The following is a 27,011-nucleotide window of genomic DNA, read 5'->3' as shown; positions in this document are numbered from 1 at the left end:
ATTCTCCTAATGACTTGAAAGGGTCCATCCCCTCTAGGGAGGAGCTTAGACTTCCTTTGAGTAGGGAATCTCTCCTTTCTCAAGTGAAGCCAAACCCAATCTCCCTCTTGGAAGATGACTTCCTTTCTTCCCTTATTTCCATCCTCTTGTTGTTTCTTAACTCTCCTCTCAATGGTTTCCTTGACTTGTGAATGCAAGTCTCGGATGTACTTGGCTTTGGCGTCACCATCTTGGCAAGTCCATGCCTCATGAGTGGGTAGGGGAAGGAGGTCTAAGGGAGTTAGGGGATTAAACCCATACACAACCTCAAAAGGGGAATGAGAAGTAGTGGAATGCACAACCCTATTGTAGGCAAACTCTATGTGGGGAAGAAGTCCCTCCCACTCTCTAATGTTTTGCAGTATCATACATCTTAACATTTGTCCTAGGGTTCTATTAACCACATCGGTTTGGCCATCACTTTGGGGATGGCAAGTGGTGGAGAAAAGAAGCTTGGTGCCAAGTTTACCCCACAAGGTTCTACAAAAATGGCTTAGGAACTTGGAGTCCCTATCACTCACAATGGACCTAGGTAGGCCATGTAGTCTTACCACTTCCTTGAAGAAAAGATTTGCAATATAAGTTGCATCATCAATCTTATGGCAAGGAATGAAATTGGCCATCTTAGAGAACCTATCCACCACTACAAAAATGGAATCCCTACCTTTTTTGGTCCTTGGGAGGCCTAAGACAAAATCCATAGAAATGTCAACCCAAGGTTTGGAAGGAATAGGCAAGGGAGTGTAAAGACCATGGGGTTGGACTCTAGACTTGGCTTTCATGCATGCTATGCAACTCTTTCAATGCCTATCTACATGCTTCCTCATGTGAGGCCAATAGAAGTGTTCTTTCAAGATTTCCAAAGTCTTGTTTGGCCCAAAATGTCTCATTAATCCTCCCTCATGTGCCTCTCTAATGAGTGAGGCTCTTAAGGAACCTTGGGGAATCCTTGTAAGCCCCTTGGTGGCACTCACTAAGAATGGAGGAGAAATCAATATCCTCTGGATACAATTCCTTAATATGATCAAAACTAAGAAATTTAGTTTCAAGAATGGAAAGGAGGGAATGCCTTCTTGAAAGTGCATCCGCCACAATGTTAGCCTTTCCTTGCTTATGTTTGATCACATATGGGAATTGCTCTAATAACTCTACCCACCTAGCATGTCTCTTGTTTAACTTGCCTTGGCTTTTCAAAAATTTGAGTGACTCATGGTCACTATGTATCACAAACTCCTTTGAAAGAAGATAGTGTTGCCAAGGTTGCAAAGTTCTCACAAGAGCATAAAGCTCTTTGTCATAGGTGGAGTAGTTGATGTGACTCTCCTTGAGTTTCTCACTAAAATAGGCTATGTGGTGCCCTTCTTGGAGAAGCACGGCCCCAATGCCTACATTGGATGCATTACACTCAATTACAAAAGTTTTGGAGAAGTTAGGGAGGGCTAAGAGTGGTGCATTGATCAATTTTTGTTTTAAAGTTTCAAAAGCTTTTTCTTGATATTTGCCCCACTTATATACCACACCTTTCTTGACCAATTCATTGAGACGGGCGGCTATGGTGCTAAAGTTTGGCACAAATCTCCTATAAAAGCTAGCCAACCCATGAAAAGACCTAAGCTCACTTACATTCTTTGGGGGAGGCCAATCCTTGATGGCCATAACCTTTTCTTAGTCCACATGGACCCCGTGTTGATTTATTTTGAACCCTAGGAAGATCACATGATCCATCCCAAACACACATTTCTCCATGTTAGCATACAAGGATGCCTTCCTCAAGGTTTCTAACACACTCCTTAAATGATGCAAGTGGTCATCTTGAGACATATTATAAATGAGAATGTCATCAAAGTACACTACAACAAACTTCCCTAAGAACTCTCTAAGAACATGGTGCATGAGTCTCATGAATGTACTAGGTGCATTGGTCAAGCCAAAAGGCATGACTAACCACTCATATAATCCAAACTTAGTCTTGAAAAAGGTTTTCCATTCATCACCTTCTTTGATTTTAATTTGATTATACCCACTCTTCAAGTCTATTTTGGAAAATATGGTTGCACAATGTAAGTCATCAATCAAATCATCTAACCTAGGAATGGGATGCCTATATTTGATGGTTATGTTGTTGATAGCCCTACAATCTATGCACATTCTCCATGTTCCATCCTTTTTGGGGACTAGAATCACGGGCATTGCACAAGGACTCATGCTATGTTGCACCCACCCCTTTTCTAACAACTCATTCACTTGTTTTTGAATTTCCTTAGCCTCCTCGGGACTAGTCCTATAGGCTGGCCTATTAGGCAAAGATGAGCCTTGTATGAAATCAATTCGGTGTTCTATACCTCTTAGGGGTGGGAGACCCTTTGGAGGTTCTTGAAAAACATCTTTGAACTCATCTAAGACTAATGACAAGTCTAAGGGACATCTAGAGTGAGGGTTTTGGAAGAAGGGGGAAGATTCACTAGGATAAGCTAGGAAGATGGGTTTTTGGGCAAGCATTACCTTCTTCACCCCTTTGAGGGTGATCATGCTCTTCTTGGACTCATTGTCATGCCCTTGCGCCTTCTTTTGCGCCTTCTCTTCTTTTCTTTTCTTTATCATTTGCAATTGGTCCTCATTGACTTCTCTTGGTGAAAGAGGTAGTAATGTGATCTTTTTGCCTAGGAAGCTAAAGGTAAACTTGTTGGCATGGCCATCATGCAAAAAGATTTTCTATCAAATTGCCATGGCCTTCCTAATAAAATGTGAGTTGCTTCCATGGGCACTAAGTCACATAACACCTCATCCTTGTAGTTTCCAATGGAGAAGTTAATAAGGACTTGTTTGTCCACTTTAATCTCTCCTTCCTCACTAAGCCAAGAAAGCTTATAGGGCTTGGCATGGGGGATGGTTTTCAAGCCAAGCTTATCCACAACCCTTGTGCTAGCCACATTAACACAACTTCCACTATCAATTATGAGGGAGCAAGTTTTGTTGTTGATTTGACACCTTGAATGAAAAATATTTTCTCCTTGATTTTCAAATTCTTTAGGCACTTGGCCTAGCATGCGCCTAACTACCAACAAACCTCCTTCATTAGGTTTGATTTCATCCTCACTTGAAGATTGGGAAGAAGTGTGGGAGGAAGAACTTTTAAGGGAGGGGGGAGAAGAATGTTCACTTTCAACCTCTCCCTTAGGGTTCAAGATCATGTTCCTTTTTGTTGGGCAATTTGAAGCAATGTGACCATAGCCCAAACACTTAAAACATTTGATGGAACTAGTTCTTGAACTTTGAGAAGAGTTTGCATTTTCATGGGAGGTTCTAGATGAATTAGTCCTAGGTGGGTGGTCTTTGGAAGGAGGTTTCTCATCCTTTCTTTCTTTTCCTTTCCAAGTTCTAGAGTAGTAGTCATTGTATGGAGTATTCCTCTTGGCCTCTTGTTTCTTTTTCAATTGACTTTCAACTTTTAAGTCCAAGTGTAAAATTTTGTCAAGAGTGGAATACTCATACAACTCAACTACATCTTGAACTTCTCTTCTAAGACCACTCACAAATCTAGCTACCTTTTCTTCTTCACTTTCAAATTGGAGTCCTACTTTGAGAAGCATGGACTCCATCATTTTAAAATATTCATTCACACACATAGAGCCTTGTTGAAGCCTTTGGAGCTTCAAAAGAGTCTCCCTCCTATAGTAGGAAGGAACAAATCTAGCACGCAAATCAAAGTCTTAATGTCCATCCAAGAGGCTGCGGGTGGCTCTTGGTTAATATTGTCCATACACAATTGATGCCACCATGTCATGGCATAATCTTCAAATTCTAAAACTACTAAATCTACTTGTTCTAGATCACTAACTAAATAAATATTGAAGATTTGGTCCACTTTTTGCTCCCACTCAATATAGAGGTTTGGATCATTCTCCCCCTTGAACTTTGGAATCTTGATTGGTGGAGGTTGTTTTTGTGGGAGTTGATTGCGCCTTCCACCACCATCATGATCGTGCCTTCTTCTTCTTCCACCATGGCTAGAATCCTCGGAAGAGGACCTCTTCCTTCTCCTCTCATCTTCCCTAAGCTCAAGTCTTTGGATGTGCTCTTGTAGGAAGATCTCACTTTGCCCCTATCCGCCCTCAATTGGTCAAAAGTTTCTCTCCTACTCACTTCCATCTCACATAAGATGTTGGCAAGGGTCATTTGTTCACTTTCTTGGGCCATAGGAGTCACCATGGGAGGGGAATAAGGTGAGGCCGACTCCTCCTCCTCTTCTACCTCCAAAGATTGGATCCATATTCATGTTCCTACACCAAAACTCACCAAAAACCAAGACAAGCAAGAGGTTAGTTAACAAACAATGTAAAACCCGAGACCAAGTGTGGTCTTCTCAAGCACCCAAGTGTTTTTTATCACACTCCCAAAGCACACAAGCAAGGCTAGCACTCAAAACCCTTCCAAACAAGTGAAAACACCCTTAAAGAGATGAAAACCTTTCAAAAGCAAAGCAAGTGGCTCGGCCACAACACTCTAGAAAAACAAGGAAAAGAAAACAACTAAGACAAAACAAGGATTACCTAAAGACAATCAAGCAAAGCTAAAAAACAAGAAAGTTTAACTTCTAAGGAAATTTGTTTTAAAGACAAAACTTGAACAAGACTAAAGCAATGAAAAAAGCACTTTTGAAGACTCTATGGAAAGCATTTGAACAAGCCAAGATTATACCTCAAATTATGCACACACCAAGAAAGATCGTAACCAGGTTAACTCATGGAACTAATTTGCCAATATCACCTAAAATCCAAGTATAAAATTTGGTAGCATAACACCTAGTAAAAATGGCCAAATGGATTCAGCAAGCAATGTAAAAGCTCTCGGCCAAACTGTTTTTGGTCATGAAAACACTTTTTTTTCTTTTCAAAACTAGGTACTTAAAATGATGATAAGGATGTTTTAGGGTGTCTTGAACAGTTACTTCCTTAAAATTAGGTCAAAATCAATTTCAATGAGCATACAACAACATAAGGCATATATCTCATGCAATAGTTCAAAAACTTAGAAACAAGAACAAGAAAACTCAAAGAAGCGTGTGACAAGAGACTCAAAAGTAGCTAGGAACATTTTAAGAAGACTTTTAACATGTGAAGAAAAATTTTGGCATGGTAACATTTTAGCAAGCTCTCGGCCAAAGGAAACATAAACACCAAATTTTCAAGTTTTCACTTCACCAAACAACATATATCAAGAGATACGGATTTTAGATACTTTAACCTCAAGTGAAGTGGAAAAATTATGTGCACACCAACTTGAAAACCAAAAAACCGAGAGCTCCCCCAAGCACAACAAGCCAACAAACAAAGGTTAGCACAAGAAAAACACCATATTCAAGATAACCTAGGCTCTAGATACCAAATGATGAAGGATTATCTTGTTTTCTTTTAGAGTTATGAATATGGTGAAGTTGTTTAAGAAAGCTTTTTGAAAATTCCCACTGGACATTAAGATATGTTATCTAGATGTGAAGGTTCATTTCACAAGCTCTTGAAAGCCAGAAGAGAGTTGGATTCAAGTTAACACACACACGGATTCAACAACACTTAAAGAACAAATGAAGGAAGAAACATTAAAAATGGAAAGCATAGAAGATGAAGCATGGAAGAAGCATGCCACTGATAGGGGGGATTTAAGCCAACCAAGCCCTAGAGATGAGTGATGGTGCCGCCACTTGCAAGCAAGATAAGGCAAAGGTGAGTTCACTTCTAGGAAGGAAAGCTCACGGAAAAACAATGGTTGAAACACAATAGTTTAGCAACAAAATGATCAACCCTTTTACAAGACAAGGAGCACCCTTTAAATAGGAGTCCATAGGGGTCCTTTAGCAAATACAAAAACATGGAATGGACTAACAAGCAAACCCTAGAAACCTAGAACATGTGAAGTCTCAGCCAAGTGAAGGATCATGATTGGTGGATGCATTCTCATGAAGATTCTAGGCCAAAAGAGGAAGGAGACCAAGTAGCCTTCAAAGGAATAAACCAAAAAGGTAAAAGGAGATAAGGTACATGTCTACTTTTGCTTTTGCTTTATGCTTTTTGCTTTCCTCTCTCTTCCACATCATCCAAGTGCTCTAATCATCATGTGCCACCTAGCCATGCTTGACTTTTTCTTAATTACCTACAAAAACAAGACAAACAAGGAATAGCATCTTGGTTTAAGTTAATCTAATCTTGGTCAAAAGGTCAACTTGGGTAAAGTCAACAAGTCAACCAAAATAAGTCAACTCTAAACCAACTTAGGGAACTCAAACTAAAGAAATGCAAAACAAAGATAAAGATGATGGAATAGAAGACTCCCCTCTAGACATGCTTCTAGTGATCCTTCCTGAGGGAGCTTCTAAGGAGGTGGTGGTGGTCGTCACGCCTTCATCACAATGTAATATATGGCGGTTGTTGTGGCAGTTTGCTTGAAACCGCCACATTTTACTTTGTGGCGACACAAATTGCGGCATTTTTCAAAACCCCCACACACGTAAAATGTGATGGTTAAAACCGTCACATTTTACGAAAATAACCACTGGCATTTACATAGTTTTTCGTAATGTCTTGACCATTTTGGTTCCTCCATAAATTGGAAATTTATCCTCTTAGGTCATAGGATCTTTGATTTGTTGATACCCATTCAAACCTCAACAATATCCTCCATGGGTGTTTTATTTTTTCCGCACCATCAAGCTTGATAGTATATGAAGATGGCTTGTCTAAACCAATAGACAACGTTTCTTCTATGTCTTCAAGACCCTACAAGTGAAAGAAATAATCATTGAGCACATCACAAGAAACAAATTTCAAATTAACAAATATAGTAGGATACCATATACTAAGGATATAAATTCAAAATTAAAGCATATTAACATATTTTACCAAACACATTAGAAAACAGAGTACAAGGTAGAAGAATACCTTCACATTTGGAGCTCCTTTAGGGGACTTCCCTGAAACTTTCAATTGTTCATGCTGAATATTTACTAATTAACACCATACCATCAGTTCAACAAAAGCACAAAAGATATAACTAGAAAGTAAGCCCACACAGGAATAAGATCTAAATGTGTTGCAATACTATAGGCTAAAAGTTAGCATTAAATATTTCATGCTAATATAGGTTTCTCCTTATTACTTCAAAACTCTCAGCAGATGAGTGATAATCCAATCTCCAAACCATATATAATAATATATTTGCATATTCAGCAGCAAATTAAAAGGAAATTTAAGTGTGGCAAACAAAAAGTATGATCAAAACTGACAAATATAAGAAATAAACTCCAACCTGCAAAATTTTAGGCATTTTATGGCCTATTTCCATGTATGAAGTCAATAAGATATGCCAATCCATAATTTGCATAATCCTGCAACCACACAATCAATATTAAGTAACCAAACACGACAAAGAGAAGTAGCGGAAGGAAAACACACTGCGTGAACCGCCTTCACGTTTGGCGATGAGAAACCCTAATTTTTGGCGAACCAACAATGACAGTGGCTAGTGGTCGTTGAATCCGAATCCCCCAAGACTTTCCTCATCCAATGGCCGAAATTCTCCTCCCCTTTCGGGAGAGAACCGCGGAGGAGCTTGACCACCACGTTCTTGAGCATGAGATTTGAGCATCGACGTGAGTGTTGAGCATTGGCCTGAACGGAGGGGTAGAGACAAAGAGGGACGCGTGCTGTCGATGAAGCTTCTCATGATGGTCGACGTCGTTATGTTACTGCCGACGAAGCTTCTGATGAAGAACATACTTGTTGAGTGTTTCGTCTCTACAGTGAATATTTGGAAGGGAGAGCGTGTGAAAATGAATATTTGGGAGCGGAAAATGAGACTTAAGATTAACATTTTTTAAAATATCATATTATTTTTATTTAAACAAATTATATAATTCTTACATACGAAACATCTTTTGTAGGTAAAGTTTTTTAAAATAACTTTTATATTTTTTTTATGATATATTTTTTCTACAGTTATCTTCATAGATAAATTTTCGTATAAAAAATTTTCATCAAAGTATATCATATTTATCTACGAAATTATTTTCGTAGATAATTTTTTTCTTGTGATTTATAGAAATTGATGTTATCTACGAAATTATGTGGTAGATAAAAATAAATTATCTACGAAAAAAATTTTGTAGATAATAGTCATTTTTCTTGTAGTGAATATTGCACAAAATTGGTAGCATAAATTTACTCAAATTCAAAGGTGATTTACATGGGGGACATACCTCTAAAGGTATTTCTAATTTGTAGAAGAAAAACCCTAATATTGTAATTTGGAGACCAAGGACAAATCCTATCCATTAGGAGCATGACACATGACCACTATTAAGGAGAAATCATCTCCATTAGGAGCATGACATATGTCACTAATAAGTATAAATCATTTTCATTAAGAGCATGCTACATGCCCACTACTCTCCCAAGGATGAATCATCAAGAAGCCATCAACCTTGGAGGGCACGTTTTCTCATATGTGCATGTTGACTCTATAGTCAACCATAAAATGCACCAAAGCTAGGTCATCTCCCTTTGGTCCAAAACCTTACACTACATGGCCCAAATACAAGGCCCAAATGTAAACCTAGACTACTTGACCCATTATACAAGGCCCAAAAAAAACCCCTATACTACTAGGTGATCGAGGTCGTACCCGAACAAATAAATAAGTTAAATGTAGTACTTAGGAGAGATCTTCCCAAGTTCATCTCCTAGAGACCAATGTGGGGGGTTGGCAATTTTAATTCACAATTAAACTAGAACAGATTCAAGTGATGAACAAGTTAATAAAATTGATTCCTTAATTCAAATGTAACTTATATCAGGTTATGTAGGTTCATTTTAGCTTTTATGAAATAAGGTATTTGATTTCTTAGGAAAACCTAGAGAAGATCCCCATTGGACATTAAGATAACAAGCTATCTAGATGTGAATGTTCATTTCTAGAGGTTCTAGAGAAGGAGAGTGATGATTTAATCAAGGAAACAAAACAAAATGGACAACATTATATAATAACTGAATATAAATGGAATAAGCAAATATGAAAATGAAAGTAGGAAGATGGAAATGGAGCAAGTGAAGCACACCACTCTTAGGTATGTACACAAAGGCCAACTCTTCGTAGAGATGAGTGATGAATGCTGCCACTTGATTGCTCAAGATAAGGCTTATGAAGAGTCTCTGGTCCTTGAAGGAGAGGTCATGATTTTGTGGTTTAAACAATATAAGTTTTACTCAACGTTGATCAACCTTTTTACAAGCTTATGAGCACCCTTTATATAGAGAGTTTTAGGGGCCTATAGGAAATAAACAAAAGTTCAAAAAGGCTACTTAGCATATACAAAACCTTACATTCTAGAAGCATCTTCTGGAGGTGGCATGAACTAAAAGGATGGTAGGAAACCTTAAAAAGATTTCGGACAAGCACCAAAAATAGACAATGAATGTCTCTACAAAAGGCTAAAAGGTGATAAAGACAAGGGAGATAAAAGGTACAAGATACATTTACTTTATGTTTTTTACTTAATGCTTTCCAATCTCCTCCACCTATGCTCTGCATCATCTCCATTTACCACTAGGGTTGTACCACATCATGCAGGCCTTCTTAACCTAATTGCTACAAAACATATAAAAATATATTAGCGTGTTAGCTTAAGTCAAGTCAACTCTAGTAAAAAAAGGCAAACCTAGGGAAAGGTCAACAAGTCAACTAAGGTTGAGTCACCTAAGTCAACTTAGGAAAATCACATAATAAAATGCAAAATAAGGATAAAGATGAAGGACTAAAAGTCTTCCCTCTAGACATGCTCCTTGGAGTCCTTCTTGGGAGAGCTTCCATTGCATCTTGTCTGTGGTCTAACCTTCATCACCAAGTTACAAAACATATTAGCTTGTTACAGTTTACTCTCAATCCACTCAAAACAATCAACTCAACGAAGATAAACGAGTTTCATCACATGATGAGTCCATCTTCAAGGAGCCATGCACAATTGATGAGACTTCCATGGATAAAGATGAAGGCACGAAAGCAAGAAGATATGAAGAGGCGAAGGTGTGGCTATGGTGTTTGAAGGGAGCTCTCAAGTGAGGTTAGACCAACACTCAAGGAAGGAGGCTAGAGGAAGCCACTAAGGAAAACTCTTAACTTAGTCTGATTCACAAAAGGAGAAAGGTCTAAAGTCATCTCAATAGAGTTTCTATACTATATTCATTAATGATTTTATAAGACCTAGAGCTCTCTATTTATAAGAGAAAATGAGAGCTAGATTGTCTAGAAAAAAAATAGATGAAACACTACAAGCAAAAACTAAATTACCTACAACAAAAATCTATTAGTAATTCACAAAATCTATAGGTAATACAGTTTTACATACGGATAAATCCGTAAATAATTACCTACAAATTTATCTATAGGTTCTTTCATCTTTTTCTAGCATTACTCCATTTTTAATATAAATTTAAGCAGCATTTAAAACTAATAACTCATCAAATAAAATAAAATCGCCAACAAAATAAATTGTATTGTATAACCAATAAGTCATGAACAATGCATATCTAAGTTTTGAAATATAGAAAACTCCAACCATAATAAAAAAAAGCATACAATAATATATGTTACAAGTAATTCATTACCAAAATCTCCCAAAACAACTAATAATTGCTACATCTTCCGAGCGAATTTGGCTCCCTTTTGATCACCTTTTGCTCTTGTTTATTCTTTTGCCCGTCATATTATTCCACTATTATGCTGCAATATGAAAAAAAGTAATTTCAATATATATATATATATATATATATATATATATATATATATATATATATATATGACAATAATCTTTATTCATGGTCATATTCCTGTCAAGTAAGGGACTTTGACTAAACAACCTAAGAAAAATTGACTATATATCAATCAAGATTACCAACGCCAGTCAAGAAGAAGCACTCATGATATTTCAAAATCATTGGCAACATACAACATAATTAGCGTTCATGATTAAGGAAAATGAACAAATAATGACATTATTAGAGATATATGACGTCAACATATGTTAATTTGATTTCCCTGCAGGATATTCTTATGTTTAAAGACTTGAAAATATTATTGCATTTGTCATAAAAGATTCTAAAAGAGAAGGAACTGCATTCAATACTTGAAATAAATAAGATTCTTTACCATGGTTTGAAGCAATAAAATAACAATATCCTAAGGAAGAAAAGTTTGATATCCAATGGAGGTTATCTTTCTGAATAGCATAATTGTAGCCAATTAATTATGACATGCTACTTCACCTATTTGGTTTATTTTTGCATTAATACTTGTTTCTTTTCCATATCAGCAAACTCTCACTTTTTATTTTTATCTCTCTCTATCCACCTGCACAATGTCATGTCTACATGCAGCATAAGAACATTATCTCAACTAATCCCAACTCCTAATCAACAACACTATTTTTCATAAACATTTAAAGAACTATTTTTTTAATATAATTATTTTAAAAAAATAATTTGACAAGGGTTATTCACACTATAATGATTTTCTTAAATACAATCATATCAATTTAATATTTGTGAGGTTCATTTACACTCTCCATTTTTCACAATTAAATACTAAGTAAAGTATAATCTTTAAAAGATAATTGTTCGACATCAACTATATTTAAGCAAAGAAAAAAAAGTGGAAATAATTTTAAGATTTACGTTGCTACATGAACTACTTGGTTATTTGAAATTTAGTTATGAAAGAAATGAAAAGAAAATGGAAATAAATGGGTCTTAGGTCACCACCACGTGATAAAGATAAACCCAGATAAGAGCAAGATAAATGGGTATGAAGCTGAAAACGATAACCTCGGAGGCCAAGCCGAATTCTCTGATGTGAAGGGCCTCTTACAGTGCGATCTCGCAGAAGGGTTCATCGACATTTTTACGTTATGGGTCACTACCCCTTTTGCAAAGCGGCGTCGTGTTGAGCCGAATTGGGAGCGGAGAAAAAAAAAAGGGTGAGCTTGTGAGTGAGTTTCTTACCCTGTCGGGGCTTGACCCTGATTTTGACAAAATATAATCGACGAATCGTTTTGACGATGATAATATTTTCAGGTTGTGAAAGAAATAGTTAATGGGAAAGAGAAAATTGTGGAGATAGTAGAATGTGAAAGTTGTATTTGGAAGCACTATAAAAAAAAAAAAAAACTAAATTGCGGAAGTTTTAATTTCGTTTAGCGGAGGTTTTTACCCTTCACAAAATATTTTGCAGAGGTTTTCAAACCTCCACAGATAGGTTCCCCACAAGTTATTTATGGAGGTTTTCTACAACTTCTGGTACCAGGTTTATATTATGGAAGTTTTTTTAATGGAGAGTTATAACCTCTCCTATTCATGACTATTATTTTGTGGAGGTTTAAAACCTCCTTTATTTCCATAAACATATTTGATTCTAAAATTCCTGTTTTTCATTTTTTTTGTGGGGGTTAATACCTTCCTCAATTCGAGGATTCATTTGTATTATTTAATTTGTGGATTTATTACTGTATTTTTCCTGCGTTATTCAAATCTCATAAAAAACAATATTTTGTTTGTAATTAGAATTTCCTACTATACTTGACAATGTATATCACCATTTGAGGTACTTATATTTTTATATCAACAATATTTTTTTGTAAACTTCAATCAAATACTTCAACCAAAGTACTCAAATATATATCATTAGAACTTTTGATTCTCAAAATCAACATATTAACATAAAAGTAATTTAAATTGAAACAATTACAACTTAATCCATACTTACTCAAAGTTCATAATACACTAAAATAGTTTCATCCTAAACAACATCATCAACACCCTACATGTTGCTACCACCAGATAATCCTCTTATACCCATAGAAGACTCAGGCTCATTTGCATCATTGGTTCGCTGAAATTATAAAAGTTAAAACTTGTCAGAATGAAAATATTCGATGCCAAAAATCTTTTAAAATTAGAGAATAAGCATTTGTGAAAATACCATGAACGTGTCAATTGTTAAAAAGGTGAAAGAAATATTTGAACTTGGAATGGAATGGAATGTGTGAATCATGTTAAAGAAACGTAACTGAGGGCATTTTGATTTATATTTTCTCACCTTATATTTTTATGTCAGGTTATTGTTTAAAAAATTAAATTCATTACCAACCAGAAAATAGATACCAACAAACCTGAAGGAGTTGGTAGTGATGCGGCAGTTGGTGGAGATTGAATGCTTGTAAATTTCAATAGGGGGTTATTCATAAAATTGTAATGACAAATAAATGGGTGAATGAAATTTTGATATCTCATCCTTGATAATATTATTAGTATATATAAATATAGTAAACTAATAGTAATAGTAATGTGTTCACATAAATATGATGGGATTCTACTGAACCAAAATGGTTGTTGGCTAACAAAAGTAGTGTGGTTCATCAAGTATGCTTATGGAAACTAACAAGTTTAAATTGTACCAACCTGATAACAGTAAAAAGTGAAAAAGAACCATTGGTTGGGACATCTCCTGTTAAGTTGTTATTTGATATATCACTAGATTCAATGACATGTGTCAGGTTACACATAAAATAACACAGTGCTGATAGCAATGTAGACAGAGGATTAAAACTCACAGCACTTGCAGTTTATAGAGATTGGTCAAAGGCATAGGAATTTTTCCTGACAAGTTGTTATTGTTGAGACGCCTGGTTCAGGGAGCAGAGCCATTTAGTTTTCCAGATAATAAACTAATAACATAAGAGTGACGAAACAAAGATAACAAAAGCAATCATTGAGTAGCAAGTGTAGTGAGTGTGTGCTAGTGCTACAATAACTTGATTGTAAGTTGTATAAGCATCTATGTCATGTAATTATGCAGAGTTATTCTTCTCTGTAGCAAGAAGATGTGTTGGAACTCATCGACGAATATGTAGGAAAGCAAAACTTATGAATGCTAAAAAAGAAGAAACAGAATTGAAACTGATTTATATAAGCTTTGCATATTAAAGATATGAGATCAAGGAAAGCAATTCATACAGGAAACGTAGGTTTTTAAGGTTGCCTAATTCTTCTGGAATGGGACCAGTAATTTTGTTCAAGTTAAGCTCCAGGCTCACCAAGTTTCTCAAACTCCCAAGCTTAGTTGGTATTTTCCCTGTTATATTATTACTAAAAAGTTCCCTGTCAAAAGAAAGATATTTAGATTTGGGCAGAGAAAGATCAAGTGAATAACAAAAAATTGCATAACTCATCTGATACTTAGATTTTACCAGCACCACTTACACCCATCAAAGTTGTGAGAACACCAGGACAAAATGCACCACTCACACCTTTCAAAAGCACCAATTTATCCTCCCTTACACCTTGATCCTTCATTTCCTGCCAATCACAAGAATTATGTTTTAATTTTAGGTAAGTTTAGCTAAAATCACTTCCACAATCCCTCTCAAGTGACTTACTTGTGGCATATCAACAGAGTACACTATTTGATCAAATGTAATAGAATATGGTTCAAAAGGAAGAACCATTCCTCTATTCTCTATGCGGCTACAACTCACAACAGAATTAGCCTTTCCAGAACGTTCTGCATGACCCAACAGGAAGCTTTACAATGGTCAATGAAATCGCAGCCAATCCATTAAACATAAGAATTACTACTGCGAAAAATAGAGCACCAGTATAAACACCTCCATCACCCAGATTATCCCGGTGCATCTCGGTTCGCAGAAACATTATCATGGTCAATATTGCCAAGGTCGTAAGCTATGTAACGCACAAACAGAAAAATCAAAAGTAGAAACCATGTAAGCAAAATCATTAAAGTTGTAATTGTCTTCACATGATGTTTTAGATAAAGTCATTAGAACTCACCTGGAGCAGCTTGAAGATGTGAACAAATGAATTCCTTTTCATGAGCAAAAACTCTCTTGAAATGTTAGCCTTTAACAATTCCTTCTTGTTCACACCATATCTTCTAGTGGTTAATGCAGCTGGGTGGCTTTTGGACTTGTCGAATGGAATTGCAAGCTCTTCTCGGATTCTCCTTCCAACATGAAATGACTGAAATGCCTCAACAAATTGAGTGACAGTTACAAACCTATATGCTTCACCTCTATGCATCCAATACTGCTCTTGGTCCTTTCTTGAAGTTACCTTTGACAAGACATCAACTTTATGTGCATTGATTTCAGCAAAAAACATCAAACGAGAGATGCAAGAGGAAAACTTTGACTTACTTCTTGTAGAAAGTCAGCAACACCTTTCCTCTCGGGACATTGGAAACCAACAGATTCAAAAAATTCAAGAACATGTTGGCGGGGTCCTTGGTAGACAATTTGGCCAGCAGATATAAGAACAATGTCATCAAAAAGTTCATAAGTCTCCGGTGTTGGCTGGAGTAAAGAGATAACTACAGCTCCATCAAGAATGTGAACATAATGCTTGAGACACTTGACGATTTGAAAAGTTGTGGAACTGTCTAAACCAGTGGATATTTCATCCATGAAGAGAGCATTTGCTGGTCCAACCAACATCTCCCCTGTAGTAACCCGCTTCCTTTGTCCTCCAGATACACCGCACAACATTTCATCCCCCATCATTGTATCAGCACATATATCCAACCCCAGAATCTGCAAAGTGTTAAAAGCAAATACTTTTTCTGTTCATTTCTTAATAATATATAGATCAAAATAGGTTTCTGGTCCCTCGTGTTCGATCCTAGTTCTTGCAAAAGAATTGTACGTTTTTAGTACAGTCATGTTATGTTAACATATTTGTAGGGACAAAGAACATAAACTTTTATAGTGTTGTTACCTTCACAACATAAGCATATATTTTATATTATTCTTTGAAGCATGAGAGGACATTATTCTAGTGGTGTTACCTTCAGAACATAATCTGTTACAAGACTTGCCTCCAGACCTCCAGTTGCAGCTGCCTGGTATATCAGGTGCAGAGATATTATATCCATGGCGATAGAAGTAGCTTAAAAAAATGCAACATGAATTTTGATGATTTGAGTTTCCTGAAAATAGTAATTATTCAAGTAAAACAACCACACTGTAACAATGAAGACTGAAATGAAAACCAATGGTACCATCAAACTCATGCTAAAATCTAACAAGCTGGCACGACGGAGCTGGCACGACGGAGCTGGCGCGACGGAGCTGGCACGACGGAGCTGGCACGACGGAGCTGGCGCGACGGAGTTGGCACGACGGAGCTGGCGCGACGGAGCTGGCGCGACGGAGTTGGCACGACGGAGCTGGCGCGACGGAGTTGGCACGACGGAGCTGACGCGACGGATTTGGCGCGACGGAGCTGGCGCGACGGAGACGGCGCGACAGAGCTGGTGCGACGGAGATCCCTGCAACGGAGGCTACTGCAACGGAGGCTACGACATGGCTTAATCGCGGAGCGGAATCGATTGGCACTCTGAACTTAAGTTTTCGATGGAGCTAGCGCGACAAAGACTGCTAGACGGAGCTGGTGCGACGGAGACGATGCGACGGAGACGGCGCGACGGAGACGGTGCGACGGAGACGGCGCGACGGAGACGGTGCGACGGAGACGGCGCGACGGAGACGGTGCGACGGAGACGGCGCGACGGAGCTGGCGCGACGAAGATCGCTGCAACGGAGGCTACGGCATGGCTTAATCGTGGAGAGAAATCGACTGTGAACTTAGGTTTCTGTGTGTTTTCGAGTGAAAGGAAAGATGCATTAACTGTTCTGATTTAGGAGGGAACACGTGAATTCAACAGGGGAAGAATGTGTTACAATCTGCGAAGGTTATAAACCTCTTTAAAGAAAATAAAAAATCTCTCTATTATCAGCTTTTATAAAATTTATCATAATTTGTCCATATGATTTTTATTTGTGAAGGTCTTTTTTAACCTCTACAAAATGACTCATGTTATATAATTTTTTTTTTGTAGTGAAGGAGTATGTAGCTTTAGAAGTTACTAGTGTGTTAGATGTTGTCTTAGTTCTTGTCTTACATCAAATGGTTGAGGTCATGAATATTTATAAACCTATCAACTATTCTAGAAAATGATAGTCACAACTTGTGTGGAATGTTCTAGATTTTTGCCTATGTAGAATGTTCTTCAAATTTTCCTCCTATCTTAGGTTTTTCTACCTTGTTTTAGAACTTTCATTACATTTCAACACTTTTATCTTAAGATTTTCTTGATTCTTCTGGAATTTGCGTTACACTTTAATAATCTTCCTTGATGCAAATTCAGTAACTCCAAGCATAGCGCGTAGTTGTTCAAACCTTGGTCATGGTAATGCCTTTGTAAAAATATATGCAATTTGGTCTTCTTTTGTGTAGTACTCGAGTCAGATCTTCATATTTGTCTCTGCTTCTCTGATGAAGTTATATTTAATTGCCATGTGTTTTGTTCTACTATGATGCACTAGGTTCTTCGTCATTGCAATAGCTGATTTATTGTCATAGTTGATTGTAGTAGGTCCACTTTGTTTTTCTTCCATATCTTTAAATATCTTTAGAAGCTATATAGCTTGACTCGTTGCTTCAGCAGCAGCCATGTATTCTGCTTCAGTTGTTGATTGTGCCACAATTGCTTGCTTCTTTAATGCCCAAGAGAATATTCTCGATCCAAGCAAGAGAGCATAGCCTGAGGTGCTCTTCATGTCATCTATTGTCCTGTTCAATCACTATCGGTGTAGCCAATCATCCTTGAGTTAGTCATGGTTTTGTACCATATTCCAAACTCCTTTGTGCCTTGTAGATATCTTAAAATTCGTTTTCCTACTCCAAAATGAATCTAACTTGGCTTTTGCATTAATCTTGATAGAAGACTCGTAGCATACATAATGTCTGGTTGTGTTGTTGTGAGATATAAGAGACTTCCAATCAAACTCCTGTAGCATGATGCATCTACTTCTTGTGCTCCATCATCTTGTTGTAGCTTCTCATTTACCACCAATGGAGTAGCGACAAGTTTACAATCATACATCTTGAACTTCTTCAATAGGGCTTCAATATATTTTCTTTTGAGAGATAAATATATTGTCTTCTTGTTGTTTCACCTTGTGCTTTAATATATAGTGGTAGCTCACTTTTGCTCTCCTGAATCCCTAATCGATGAAGTATTGATCAATCTTGCTATACCATGCCCGAAGAGCTTGCTTTAGGCTGTATAAGGCTCTTTTTAGTCATAGTACTTTGCCTTCATTGCCTTTGTTGATGAAGCCTTGAGGTTTTTCAACTTAAATCTCTTCGTCGAGCACTCCATTTAGAAAGGTTGATTTAACATCCAATTGATAGATGTTACAATGTATCTAGTCGTGCGACTAGAGCAAATGTCTCATTGTAGTCAATTCCTAGTTGTTGTCATTAGCCTTTTGCGACCAATCTGGCCTTGTTCTTTTGTATAGTTCCATCAAGATTGAGCTTTGTTTTATATACCCATTTGACTCCAATGATGCCTTTTCCTCGAGGATAGTTCACAAACTCCCAAGTGTTATTCTTCTCAATCATTTTAACCTCTTCTTCCATAGCATTGACCCATACTTCTTAGTTTGATGCTTCTTTATAGCAATTAGGCTCAATCATGGCCATATTATAGGTTTCGTATATGTCTACCAAAGATCTTACTCGTCTTGGAGTGGACTGTGGTGAAGAATCTTCAAGTTGTTGTTGTTGTTGTAGAGGTAGAAAAATTGTACCTGAATCTTCTTCCTCTTCTTAAGTAGTGGGAAGTGGCATTCTATGTAGTCTTATGTGCAAGGGTTATTATTCATCTTCTATTGACATTGGTTTGTATATCCTATAATTGGCTTGGCATATTCATGATGGTGTATGTATGCGTGTGTTCAAGTTCATCATTGAATTGATATCCTTCTTAGTGTAAGGATTTGTTATGGCTTGATGTTTTATTGATGAGTTCATATTTTTGCTCTCATTTAATGTTTAATTTTGGGGATATATTTGAATTTTTGTTCTTAAAAGATTAATTTAATTTGGATTTCTTATAATTGGGTTTATTGAGCATGAGATACAAAAACATGTTAAAAATAACTTTTTAGTTGCATAAATGTTCTTTGGATATTTTGAGGTGTGTTAGTGGAGTTGCAGCTCATGGAGGTGTAGAAATACATTGATTAAAGCTTCACGACACCTTAAAGATAAATCCAAGAATAGAAAATTATCAAAATCATAAAAAATCAAGTGAAGCATTACATGAAAAAAAGGGTGAAAAGCTTCAAAAAGTGAAGAAGTTTGACTAAGCTAAGAAGAGGAAACGGACAACAAAAATTGGACCTTGCGATTTTCTCTATCTTTATGATAAAAGATAATTTGGGAAAATATATCTTTAGATATTTTATTTTATATTTTAAAATAATTATCTTATTTAATTATTTCATAAAATATCAAAAGATAATAACTACCAAATCTTTTAAATATGGTAAGATCTTCTTAAATCTTTTTAGATCTCCAGAACAAACAAATATGTCTTGAAGATATTGGATTATTTAGAAGATAATTGGAGGAGATTACAAAGTGTTGATTTGGGAAAATGAAGGCAAATATTATTTTGTGATAATTTATAGATATTTTTAAATAATTTTTTTATTTAATTATATCATAAATTCCCAAACAACTATTTTGTCAAAAAGCATATATCTCTCCAAATATTCTTAAATATTCATAATCATTATAAAGATAAATAATATTTATATTTATCTTTATTTTAAAAGATATTTAAGAGATTTTAGCAATATAAAAGCTCAGTTCAAGTTCTATCTAAAAAGACCAAGGGGAAGTAAAAAAGACAAGCTCGGACTTCGAAATTTAGGAACCCTTAGGGGGCCTAATTTCGTTCTCTCTCCATTCTTCTCTTATTTTTATTTTGATTTTATTGAGTGCTATGCTTCAACGGTTGGTTCCATTGTAATTTGTTAATTGAATTATGAGGTTAAAATCAATAAATTTGTTTGTTCTTTTGATTATTGTTTTGATTTTCATTCACTTGTGTCTTTTATCTCTGAATCACATGAAAAATAATGGTTTTTACATCATAGCTAATTAGTAAGATGTTTTTATATATATGCAAATCAATCATATGAGTTCAAGAGTTTTTAATTTTAATTGAGAATGTACTTTGATTAAATTTAAAAACTTTCATGTGATTGAATGAATTTTTGCCAATGATTGAGAATGTACTTGTATTAAGGTGAAAACTTTAACTAGAATTAATCAAGAATGTACTTTGGTTAATTAGTTTTTTGCTTAAATTTAGAGGTAAAGGAATGAACATGATTAAGCATAGTAATATTTAATTGAGAATGTACGTTGGTTAAATTTACTTTGATTAATCTGCAAAGTTCTTGCTTTTAATTGAGAATTTACATTAATTAATTTGTAAATCTACAACAATAATTAATTGAGCAAAAATCTTTAGATAATCGATGAAGAATCCTATTTTGAAAAAGTAGTGGAATCAATCTATTTTCTTTTGTTTTATATCTTTTCATCTTTTTATAACTTTATTTCTTTATTTCTTATTTTATTTGATTAAGCCTTTTTGTGTAGTTTTTATAAAAGCTAATTTGTTAGAAATCAATTTTGTGTTCGTTGGGAGATGACTTAGGGTTACTTTACCCATTCTATTTTGTTGACTACTTTTAAAACAATATTGAAGTTGTTATAGATAAGTAGTATTAATTTGATTGCGTCAACGACAATGTTTATCAAATTTGGTGTCGTTGCCGGGGAACACAGTTAGAACAAAAATTCAATTAAATCTCCAAAATTAAACACTAAATGAGGGAAAAAAATATAAACTCATCAGTTATGCAATGTTATGTTTATTGGGTGAGATGATGTGAATTAATTGTGATTAATGGTTTGATGTTTGCTCACCCTTTCTATCGTTTGGGAACGTATAACTTGTGTTATGCGGGAGTAGGGGACGATACATGTGCTATTGGCGAGGAGTAGAAAGGCATGAGAAAAGCTTTAAGATTTTTCTTTTGGAATGATTTACAAAAGATTTTGAAATGTTTTTATTGCTATGGTTTTCCACGAGTAATTTTTAGGTTTACATTTAAAATATTAACCATGGGGGTTAATTCTTAATTATTTTTGCATGGATTTTATTTGTATGAAATTGGTCGATACTGTTTTTAAAGTTTTTAATTTTCCTAATTTAAGAGGATGGTATCAGAAAATCTTATTGGATGTTTTATTTGAAAATAATTGTTACCAGTCGCATACTAGATGGGATGTTACACTTGCAACACTAGAAAGTAGGTTAGCTCACCCATTATAGACATTTCAAATTCACCCTGCATAGCTACAACAAACTCTTCGCACATAAAATTATTATTTGAATTGAAGATAATATAATCAAACTATACTTGAACAAGTATGACATCTCTTTCATGTTTGCAAATGAAGAGTGTTTTATCAACAACATCTTTAGCATATCCTTTTGATAAAAGAAAATTTCTCAGTCTTTTATACCACTGTTGTGGTGCTTGTTTCAAAAAATACTAGGTCTTTTTAAATTTGAAAACATGATTATGATATAGATGATTTTCAAAGCCAAGAGGTTGTGATACATACACTTATTCATTTAAGAAACCATTCAAGAATGCACTTTTCACATCCATTTGACACAATTTAAAATTACACATGCAAGCATATGGTAATAGTAATCTCACAACTTCTAGTCTATGTACACGGGTATATGTTTCATCAAAATCAATACCTTCCTCTTGATTATACCTTTCAGCCACTAGCCTAGTTTTATTTGTCATCTTCATGCATTTTATTTCTAAACACCTATTTAGTACCAATTATATTCATGTCATCACTTCTAGGAATTAGAGATCATACTTCATTTCTAGTGAATTGATTTAATTAATCTTGCGTAGAAATAACCCAATTACTATCATTTAAAGCCTCATTCACATTCTTAGGTTCAATTTGAGACACAAATGCAACATGTTCAGTAGGTAAGCTTGCACCTAGTGGATACTCCATTATTACTGCCACCAATGATGTTATCTTTTGATAGCCATTAGGTTCAATCCACTCACTGGGTAAGTTGTTGTGAACTAATGTTTCAATCGACTATTTTCCCTTTTCAACTAACTCATTTACTGTTCCAGATTGCTTCTCCAAGAGCATATCTTCATCATCTGCATTCTTTGACAATTGATCTTGCAGTTTAGGATTAGTTACATCAAATACCACGTGGATTGACTCTTCAACAGTCATTAACCTTTTATTATATATTATATATGCATGACTATTTGTAGTATAACCAATAAATATACCATCATTCGCTTTAACATCAAACTTCCCAAGTTGTTCTTTGCCATTATTTAAAATGAAGCATTTATAGCGACACACTTTTAGGTAGGTCAAAATAGGCCTTCTACATTTGAAAAGCTCATAAGGGGTTTTCTTTAAAATTGGCCTAATCAACACACGATTTAAAACATAGTTAGATGTGTTGATTGCATTAGCCCAAAACTATTTTGGTAATGAAGTTTCATTTAACATGGTTCTAGCAAGTTCCTCAAGTGATATATTATTTCTTTCAGCTACTCCATTTTGTTGTGGAGTTCTAGGAGCTGAAAAGTTGTGTTTTATACCATCTTTTTCACAAAAGTGTTCAAACTTTTCATTTTCCAAAATTTTGGCAAGCCTTTTAAAAGCGTGAAACATATCATTCTTTGTTGCTAATAATAGTGTCCATGTGAATCTAGAATAATCATTAACTATTACTAAGGCATAGAAGTTTCCACCAAGACTCATGGTTCACGAAGGTCCAAATAGATCCATGTGAAGCAATTACAAAGGCCATTCAATTGAAACAATTTTTAGGTTTAATAGAAACCTTGGTTTGTTTTCCCTTTTTGCATGCTTCACACACTCTATCCTTCTGATAACGCTGTCGTTGACGCGTTCAAATTAATACTACTTATCTATAACAACTTCAGTATTGTTAAGAAAGTAGTCAACAAAATAGTAAGGGTAAAGTAACCTAAAGTCGTCTCCCAACGAACACAGAATTGATTTTTAACAAATTAGTTCTTATAAAACTATACAAAGCGGTTAGTCAAACAAAATAAAAAATATAGGGGATTCAGATAAACAAAGATAGAAATAAAATTTAAAAGATAAAAAGAAATAAAAACAATAGAAAAGAAAATAGATTGATTCCATTGCTTTTTCAAAATAGATTCATCATCGGTTATCTAAAGATTATTGCTCAATTAATTATTGTTGTAGATTTGCAAATTAATCAATGTAAAGTCTCAATTAATTTGTTGGCGTTCTCACTTTTAACCAAAGTACAGTCTCAATTAAAAGTGAGAACTTTTAGATTATCCATAGTAAATTCAATCAAAGTACAGTCTCAATCAAATTTTACTATGCCTAATCATGTCTATTCTTTTATCTCCTCACCAAATAAAAAGCTTAATTAATCAAAGTAAAGTCTCGATTAATTTTCATTAGAGTAAATACCTTTAACCAAAGTAAAGTCTCAATTATTGGTAAAAACTCATTTAATCACATGAAAGTTTCTAAATAAAATCAAAGTAAAGTCTCAATTAAATTTAAAAACCCTTGAACTCATATGATCAACATGCATATAGATTTAAAATCATTACTTTTTACGAGATTCAAAGATAAAAGACATAGATGAATTAAAACCTCAACAATAATAAAAAGAACAAAGAAATTAATTCATTCTAACCTCAAAATCCATAATGAAATTACAATGGAATCAACCCAAGAAGTTTAGCAATCCATGGAATACAAAATAAAAAGAAGAATAGAGAGAAGAAAAGAGAGAGAAAGGAAACGAAATTAGGCACCCCTAAGGGTTCCAAAACTCCGAAGTCCCGAGCTTGTTTTCTACTTCTCCCTTGGTCTCTTTATATAGGAATTGGACTGGGCTTTTCTGTTGCTAAAATCTCTCAAATATCTTTTGAAATAAAGATAAATATAAATATTTAAAAATACTTGGAGAGATATAGACTATTTGACAAATATAATTGGTTGATAATATCAATATCTAATATAATTAAATTAATTAATTACTTAAAGATATATGATAAATTATCACCAATTAATATTTGTATTAATTTTCCAAATCAACCCTTTGCAATCTCCTTAAATTATCTTCTAAATAATCCAATATCTTTAAGATATATTTGTTTGTTGTGGAACTAAAAAGATTCAAGAAGATCTTGTCATATTTAAAAAGATTTGGTAGTTATTATCTTTTAATATTTTATGATATAATTAAATAAGATAATTATTTAAAAATATCAAATAAAATATCTAAAGATATATTTTCCCAAATTATCTTCTATCATAAAGATAAAGAAAACCGCAAGGTCCAATTTTTCTTTCCTCTCTTCTTGGTTTAGCCAAACTTCTTCACTTTTTCAAGCTTTTTACCGTCTTCATGTAATGCTTGGCCTGAATTTTTGTGCTTTTGATAATTTCTTATTCTTTGATTTATCTTTAAGGTGTCATGAAACTTTAATCAATTTATTTCCACACCTCTAAATGAGCTTAAAACTTAACTTCAGCTGCATCAACAAACGTTAAAATATCCAAAAATAATTTATGCAGCTAAAAATCACTTTTTAAGACATTTTTATCACACAAGCTCAAACAACCTAATTATCAAAATTATCAATTAAATCACTCTTTAGGCACATAAATTCAATTAAATACCCAGAATTAAACATTAAATGAGGGCAAAAATACGTATTCATCACCTTCTCAAACTTGAGTTTTGGGAAACCTTCAACCAATTGTTTTCTATTTAATCGATTCAAATGTTGCATATATGCCAAAATTGTCAATAGACAGTGCTTTTTTTTGTTCATAGACAGTGTTTGTTAAGCGCTCTCTATTGGAGTGATATCTATTAATAAAGAGCACTTACAAAAAAGCGTTATCTAATGACAATCAATAAACGATGCTTCTCGAAACAAGCATTCTCTATCTACACATCAATAAATAACACTTATCTAAATAAGTGCTCTACATGTGTAATTCAATAGACAACACTCTTATCAACAAACGCTCTCTATTAGTTGCCTTTTTATATAATTTATTTTATTTTTCATTCATTAAAACAAATGTATGCTTTGAACAAAAAACATTTTCTATTGGATTTTGTTTTTTTTATTATTTATTTTATTTTTCATTCATTCCTTCTTTTTAGTTTTATATTTGCATAAAAGTTCTTTGACTACTATAACAATCAATCAAAAGTCTAACAAAATGTTAGTCATAAAAATATGTAATATTGCTAGGCAAGTTTTCCTTTAAAGATTGTAAACAATCTACTATAATACATTTATACAAAAGAAAAAAGTCTATCATCCAATATCAAATCAAGCATCTAACTCGAAATGTCCTAAGTAAACAACCAATATTAAGCCCCAAAAGTAACAAAATTTAATACAAGCTTAAACTAACACACTAATTCCACGGTATATATGAACTTAACATAGTCTTAGAATATTCCACAACCAATTGATCCTGCAATAAAAAGAAATTATATTGGTCACAAACTGGATACAACATTAAAATGAAATGTCGAGATTCAAATCAGCATAAGCAATGACATAGTTTTATAAGGATACAAGCATAACATACCAACCTATAATAAGCATTTACTAATGAGATAAAAACACCAATCTTACCTAACTTCAATGATTTGATTGTCAGAATATTGTTGGCATCTGCAACCAGGAAAATACTACAACAAAGAAAAATTAACTTAAATTAGTCAATTAAAACTATCTTACAAATATATATATATATATATATATATATATATTATATTGCACACTTGTAGAATTACTCAATTATTAATATCTCAAACAAACCTTGTAGAATGTTGTAGACACTTGACAAATGTTGTTTGCAATTGAGGAAGAAAAATCATTAGGGAGATTCCATCCTTTTTATCATTGATGTTAGAATAGACAAGATGGCACCCTTCACTTGCCACGGGAATTTATCCATATAATTCGGATAAGAGGCCTACCACAAACAATAGGAAAAAAATAAGCCACCAACCAATTAATTGGTTTAGTTAGGATATTGAAATAAAAGCCAAAACATTGACAAAATACTAAATTATAATATGATGTCATTTTACTTTATTCATACAACTGTTGATGCTAAAATATGAAACATAGTAATCCATAACAAGTTTTTATTAAATGTCGTATTATTGGGATGACAAACCTTTTGAGTGATTAATCACCACCAGTCACTTCTATCAATTTGCCAAGTCCTATAGCAGCTTGCTCCCTCAATGTGCCAAGGATGTTCTCGTCCATAAAGTAGGGACCTGGTTGGACTTAACTTATCATTACACATGTAAAACTTGAAAGAAAAAGTTCCTAGTAGCTTAACTAATACTCGTTACTTTTCAAATTTTAATTTTATTATCTTATGAATTAATTCCTACCCACTTATGAATAAAGAAAATAATGACATATCTTTGGTGAATAAAGCAAAAGGCAAGGGCACATCATATATAACAATAATTTTATTTATTTATTCATTTAGTCAAAACCTATAAAATATGGAGAATAGTTATCATCTGGAAAGTGAACAAGAAGCATAATATGTTAGTTTTAACTTATAGTAAATTCAAAACTCCCAAACATTTGCGATCTTGAATATTAAAATTAATTGAAAGCAATAAGGTTTATATCATGGCAGCATTTTACATTTTAAATCATAATAATAAAAAAGTTTAGCATATAAGTTAAATTGGATATTGATGAGTTCAAATTTTTGCCCTCATTTAATATTTAAATTTGGGGATTTAATTGAATTTTCTGTGCTTAAAGATTGATTTAATTAGGATTTGTGATTATTGGATTTATTGAGTAAGTTTGGTTAAAGTGGCGTAAAAATTGATTTTAG

At 34.3% G+C, this 27,011-nt stretch overlaps 1 protein-coding gene and 2 long non-coding RNA genes across 12 annotated transcripts; all 3 read right to left on the bottom strand.

The window, feature by feature from the left end:
* Positions 1 to 5,802: 5,802 nt before the first annotated feature.
* Positions 5,803 to 7,946, bottom strand: LOC146886341 (uncharacterized). The gene is made up of 2 exons (XR_014994717.1): positions 6,972 to 7,946; positions 5,803 to 6,809 (listed from the first exon to the last, which is right to left on the bottom strand). It is a non-coding gene; the product is annotated as an uncharacterized LOC146886341 (long non-coding RNA).
* Positions 7,947 to 8,140: 194 nt separating this feature from the next.
* LOC114186212 (uncharacterized) lies at positions 8,141 to 12,281 on the bottom strand. Of its 2 annotated transcripts, none has more exons than XR_014995418.1 (3): positions 11,907 to 12,281; positions 10,692 to 10,806; positions 8,141 to 9,914 (listed from the first exon to the last, which is right to left on the bottom strand). It is a non-coding gene; the product is annotated as an uncharacterized LOC114186212 (long non-coding RNA). The 2 variants fall into 2 exon arrangements; XR_003604990.2 differs by having other exon boundaries at positions 8,142 to 9,919; positions 11,907 to 12,279.
* A 452-nt stretch (positions 12,282 to 12,733) lies between these two features.
* LOC114183110 (pleiotropic drug resistance protein 1-like) lies at positions 12,734 to 16,838 on the bottom strand. 9 transcript variants are annotated; one of them, XM_028069988.2, is made up of 11 exons: positions 16,153 to 16,838; positions 15,940 to 16,080; positions 15,293 to 15,685; positions 14,928 to 15,209; positions 14,732 to 14,819; positions 14,516 to 14,640; positions 14,327 to 14,435; positions 14,094 to 14,237; positions 13,691 to 13,762; positions 13,539 to 13,610; positions 12,734 to 12,969 (listed from the first exon to the last, which is right to left on the bottom strand). In XM_028069988.2, the coding sequence occupies exons 2-8, from the start codon at positions 16,024 to 16,026 to the stop codon at positions 14,215 to 14,217; spliced, it is 1,107 nt and encodes a 368-aa protein (XP_027925789.1). In that variant the 5' UTR covers positions 16,027 to 16,080; positions 16,153 to 16,838; the 3' UTR covers positions 12,734 to 12,969; positions 13,539 to 13,610; positions 13,691 to 13,762; positions 14,094 to 14,214. The 9 variants fall into 9 exon arrangements, with proteins under 9 accessions (XP_027925789.1, XP_027925787.1, XP_027925790.1 ...); XM_028069986.2 differs by having other exon boundaries at positions 12,734 to 13,610; XM_028069989.2 differs by lacking the exon at positions 13,539 to 13,610.
* Between the last annotated feature and the right edge of the window lie 10,173 nt (positions 16,839 to 27,011).

The sequence above is a fragment of the Vigna unguiculata genome, chromosome 5, assembly GCF_037176805.1.
Source record: "Vigna unguiculata cultivar grain cowpea cultivar isolate G323 ecotype 2 chromosome 5, ASM3717680v1, whole genome shotgun sequence".
NCBI classification, from domain to species: Eukaryota; Viridiplantae; Streptophyta; class Magnoliopsida; order Fabales; family Fabaceae; genus Vigna; species Vigna unguiculata.
This window is presented reverse-complemented; position numbering and strand designations above follow the sequence as displayed.

Excerpts from the sequence above, each read along its gene's own strand:
- LOC114183110 (XM_028069986.2), bottom strand. The coding sequence starts at position 16,026 with ATGGATATAATATCTCTGCACCTGATATACCAGGCAGCTGCAACTGGA. Across the intron at positions 14,820-14,927 it reads ACATCTTCAAGCTGCTCCAG|CTTACGACCTTGGCAATATT; the intron begins GTGAGTTCTAAT and ends TGCGTTACATAG. Across the intron at positions 14,436-14,515 it reads ACTCTGTTGATATGCCACAA|GAAATGAAGGATCAAGGTGT; the intron begins GTAAGTCACTTG and ends TGTGATTGGCAG.